Genomic DNA, 5399 nt, shown 5'->3' with positions numbered 1-5399 from the left:
AAATCTCGAACTTGTCTTTTCTATGGCCCACACATCTCGCAATTTGGACATTCCTAGCTCGTGAGATGGATTTTCCGATGAGAGCACGTGAAGCTGAGAAGCAAGTGCGGCATATGTCAGGGGGAAATTCAAAATATTGTTGCGGCCAATTGAGTAGAGTTCGTCATCAATATTTTCATGTGTTGTAGGACTCATAGTTTTCTTTCTAAAGGCATAGATGGATCATGTTTCTGACACCCGTAGATCGGGAAAAAAATTTATCTATAAAAGCACACAAAGCTAAATAGCAAGTTAGGCAGACATATGGGTCGATTTCAAATTAGTGTTGCAAACAATCTGGTAGGAATTCTTCCACAATATTTTGAGAATTTACTTATCTTTGAGTCTTATTTCTAGTGACATAGACGGCTCATGATTTGGACTTTCCTAGTTTGAGATATGTACTTTCCAATGGCAGCATGTAGTGCTGTGAAGTCAAAATGACAGACTTGTGCATCGCCTTCGAAAGTTTATTCTGACTTGTCCCGATGGAATTTGGCCCTAAATTTTGGATATGTAAGCCATGGTGCAAGTTTTTATCCTGTAGAACCAAGCAGATTGCAGTTTGGACACTCCTAGGTCGAGATACGATTTTTTCAATGAGAGCATAAAATGCTATAAAGTCAAAGCAGCAGAGATGTGTCAGGTGCTTGCTCGCCAAAGTTGGAAAGGCCTACTCCAGTTGTCATCCTCGTCAACCTGCAATGATGCAATGTGGTATATGTTGGCTTGCCAAGAGTAGGGATTTTATTGCCAAGATTGAAAGGATATTTCATGTGTCTCTCCCACCAAGCCGCACCAAAGAGGCGAGTGGGTTGCCACCAATCATTGTGACATCTTGTGCATCTTCTTAGAAATATCATGATAGCTGGAACTTTTGTGAAAATCTGGAATATATATATTGGAGCCATCGGTGTCATAGCACTGTATGGGTCAAAATTTGACCAACCATGTCCTATAGTGGGCACGACAAACGGCTGAGCACCTACGAGTCGACGCCCAGAAGGATACGACCTTGTATCAAAAGAAGGAACAATACGACCTCGGTAGTAGAGTAAGTCCATTTAGGGGATATCGAGAACATTCCTAAAAGGTCTTTTGCATGTCACTTCTATGGGGCAGGAGGGGAGATTCCTCAATATATAAGAGGACTGGAAGCCTTGTAACGGGTCATGAGCGCTCTATAAAACTCACCAAAATTGAATGAAAAGAAAATTGACAACTCTCTTCACTCTATTATTTCTATCCTAGAGTTTATGATCTTCAGCTACGATTTACCCCTTCATCTTTGATTGATTTGTTCGAAAAGATCTTAACAACTTTTGAATCAAACAATTTGGTGCCGTCTATGGGGATTTCCATAGCTGAAATCATAGTTCTCATCTAGGTTCTTGAAAGTAACGATTACTGTCTTTCAAGCCTCATAAAAACCAACAATGGCAAAAAAGGAAGCGAGGCTGAAGATGATAGCAGATGTCTCAAATAATTTCCTGAATTCCCTCAACGAAGCCAATAGAGAAGATACTGAGAATACAACACAAAGAGTTACACCGGAGGGGGAGATCTCACCTTCTCCACACGAGGATTTAACGATCTTACGTGAATGGGGAGCCTCAATGTCCACGGTAGGGGAAGCACCACCAGTAGTCAAAAAGCTGCTAGAAGAATGGTTGACAAGTGCTCTGAGAAACATGCTCGAAAAACCTCCTCAAGGAAATGTCGAAGACTTGCCACCTACAGAAATCGCAACTGCCACCAATGAGCCAAGCACTACACGAACGGTTAACACCCTCATTGTCACTGATGCAGGTGATGATGCACTCATGACCATCTTGAAGAAAATTGAAGAGATGGAAAATGAGAACAAAACACTCCGTGATCAAATGAAGGAGCATCAGGAAAAGGTTGACAAAATACCAGGTGCCCCTAAGCTGTTACCAAAATGCGATGTGGGCTGATTCGTCGAATAGCCATACAGTGAAGGGGCTGCTCCTCATCCTATTCCAAAAACCTTCAAGATGCCGCCATACTTGAAAATATATGACAGGACCACAGACCCGGAGGATCATCTAATCCATCATGTTACTGCAGTAAAAGGGAAACAATCTGTCAAAGGAACATGTACCATCTGTACTGCTAAAAACATTCGGTGAGACTTTGATAGGGGGCATTAACCTGGTACTCTCAGCTACCAGCACGTTCAATAGCAACGTTTGAAGAGATGGCGGATAAATTCGCCACCGCTCATGCAAGGGCGAAGAAGGTTGAAGCCAGGGTCAATGATATCTTCGTCGTCAGGCAAACGGCGGGCGAGGGACTTCGGGACTTCCTGGCCCGATTCAACAGAGTAAGGATGAGCCTGCCAAACGTGTCAAAAGGGATGACAGTAGCAACTTTTCAAAATGGGTTAAACAGGAACGGATCAAAGGCAAACAAAAAACTACTCAGTAGACTCATGAAGTACCCTCACCACATGGGAAGAGATCCACAATGCCTATTACGCCGAGGTAAGGGCAGATGAGGACGATCTGAACGGTCCGATTCAGCAATTAACGTCAGTTCAGACCGAGGCAAGGAGAGATCAACGTAACGATGGGCGAAGAGATCAACCCCCACGTTTCAATCGAGAAAGGCATCAGCCCTATATCCGAGCATCTAACTCGCCCCCTCCAAGACATGTGGATGCCGTGCTACAACACAATGTACCCCTTCGAAACGAAAAAGGTATGCCTCCACTGCTATCTGCTCATAACTTTTGTGTTTTCCCTTCAAAGATAGTGTACGCATTGGAGAAGCTAGGCATGAAGGTGGAGTGGCCACAAAAAATGAAATTGGACCCAAGCACCAGGAGGTCAAACGTCCTCTGTGAATTCCATCAAGAAAGGGGACACAAGACCGAAGATTGCATAGGTCTGCGGCAGGAAGTAGTTAGGTTGTTGGATCAGGGGTACCTGAAAGAACTGCTCAGTGATAAAGGAAGGTCCAACTTTGCCAGAGGGCGCGATCCATCTCAAGGACCTCCAAAGTCACCATCGCCAACGCGCACCATCCAGATGATCATTGGCGGTGGCGACGACATGATAATCAACCATGTGAAATTCACCACCACGCATAAACTCAAACGGACGATCGCCCACGAATGGTATGATGACCTCGAAGACAGTATCATTTTCGATAAGTCAGATGCTGATGGTTTGTCGTTCCCTCACTATGATGCTTTGGTTATAACTTTACGCATCGCCGATACAGATGTAAAAAGAATCATGGTAGATGACGGAAGCGGTGCGTGTATTGTTCACCCGCAAGTTCTCATGCAAATAAGACTTGAGGATAAGATACTACCGCATTGCATAACACTAACGGGTTTAATAATGCAGTAGAGCGGACGTCCAGAGAAATAGTGTTGCATGTCCTAGCAGGAGGAGTCACCCTGGAAATAACATTACATGTCATGAACCAGGAAACAGCCTATAACGCCATCATAGGGCGACCATGGATACACGCTATGTGAGTCGTCCCTTCAAGCTTCTATCAAGTGATCAAATTTCCCACCTCGTGGGGAATATTCAGCATCCGAGGCGAGCCACGTACTGCCCAAGAATGCTATCGGATCGCCCAAGACTTCGCGCACACCAAATAACTAAAAGGAGCAAGTGCGGAGGCATTGCAATTAGCCATGTCGGGAACTAAACCTGACCCACAAACAGAGGCCATCAAAGACCCGAATATCGTAGAAGCCTGTAAGGCGACTATAGAGGATTTTGACCCCGTCCAATTGGACGACACCGACAACACAAAAAAGGCTTACATAGGGCACAACCTCTCAGAGCCAGGTAAGTATCGTGAATTTTTAACTAACAACGCCGATTTATTTGCCTTCTCCCACTCAGATATGCCAGGAATTCTAAAGGACACCGCCACTCATAGACTGAATGTCGACCCACTCTATCCGCCGGTACATCAAATGAGGAGAAAGTTCAATGCTGCAATCAATGAGGCAGTCAGCAAAGAGGTGGATAAATTACTCACCAACGGATCCATTAGAGAATTAAAATACCCTCAATGGGTCGCCAACGTGGTCATGGTAAAAAAAAAAGAACGGAAAATGGCGAATGTGTGTGGACTTCACCGATCTAAACAAAGCATGCCCAAAGGATTCCTTCCTATTACCCCATATCGATCAACTGATCAACACGATAGCGGGGCATGAATTGTTGAGCTTCTTGGACGCCTACTTTGGTTAAAATCAAATTCTAATGGCCGAAGAGGATCAAGAAAAGACGACTTTCAACACTCACCAAGGAATGTATTGTTATAAAGTGATACCGTTCGGACTCAAGAATGCATGGTCCACGTACCAGAGGCTAGTCACCAAAATGTTCAAAGAGCAACTCGGCAAAACCATGGAGGTATATATCGATGGCATGCTGGTAAAGTCAACAAAAAAGGAGGATCACATTAGCCATCTGAAAGAGGCCTTCGAAATATTAAGGCAGTACAGGATGAAGTTAAATCCCGAGAAGTGCGCCTTCGGCGTAACCTCAGGAAAATTCCTCGGCTTCCTCATATCACAAATGGGAATCGAAGTCAACCCGGATCAAATCAAGGCCATAGATACAATACCAGAGGTACTGACTAGCAAAAAACAGGTACAAAAGCTAACAGGGCGAATAGCCACCTTGTCAAGGTTCATTTCATGATCCTTGGACAGATGCCACAAATTCTTCAATGTGCTCAGAAAAGACCACGGGTTTCAATGGAGCGAGTAATGTGTCGATGCCCTAAGAAAGCTAAAAGCATATCTGTCTTCACTGCCACTACTCGTCAAAGCGGATCCGGGTGAGTGTCTGCTTGTGTATTTGGGAGTTTCTGAAGTCATAGTAAGTGTAGTCTTGGTCCGCGAAAATGAAGGTACGCAGTCTCCAATTTACTATATCAACAAAACTTTATTAGATGCCGAAACAAGATACCCTCGCCTTGAAAAGCTAGCTCTAGCACTGGTCGTAGCTTCACGCAATTTTAGACCATATTTTCAATGTCACCCCATAAAAGTGGTAACAACCTTCCCCCTAAGAGGTATCCTGCACAAACCTGAACTCTCAGGTAGACTTGCCAAATGGGCCATAGAGTTAACCGAGCACGACATAACATACCAACCGTGAACTGCCATTAAGTCGCAGGTGCTCGCCGACTTAGTCGCTAATTTCAGCGCGGAGATATTGCCCGAGGTAGAACAAGAAGCACTTTGCGCTTCCACACGTACCGACCTCTGGGTCCTCTACACCGTTGGTGCCTCGAATGCCTCAGGATTAGGACTGGGACTCGTACTCGAGGTCCCTACAGGCGAAGTAATTTGCCAG

General features: G+C 44.7%; 1 protein-coding gene across 1 annotated transcript; it reads left to right on the top strand.

The window, feature by feature from the left end:
* The first annotated feature begins 2260 nt into the window (after positions 1-2260).
* On the top strand, positions 2261-3550 carry LOC104241045 (uncharacterized). Its single transcript, XM_070161358.1, has 3 exons — positions 2261-2467; positions 2814-3321; positions 3417-3550. The coding sequence occupies exons 1-3, from the start codon at positions 2261-2263 to the stop codon at positions 3548-3550; spliced, it is 849 nt and encodes a 282-aa protein (XP_070017459.1).
* Positions 3551-5399: the final 1849 nt, after the last annotated feature.

This window comes from Nicotiana sylvestris, chromosome 11 (assembly GCF_000393655.2).
Source record: "Nicotiana sylvestris chromosome 11, ASM39365v2, whole genome shotgun sequence".
Taxonomy (NCBI): Eukaryota; Viridiplantae; Streptophyta; class Magnoliopsida; order Solanales; family Solanaceae; genus Nicotiana; species Nicotiana sylvestris.
The sequence above is the reverse complement of the archived record's forward strand: the minus strand, read 5'-3'. Positions and strand labels throughout refer to the sequence as shown.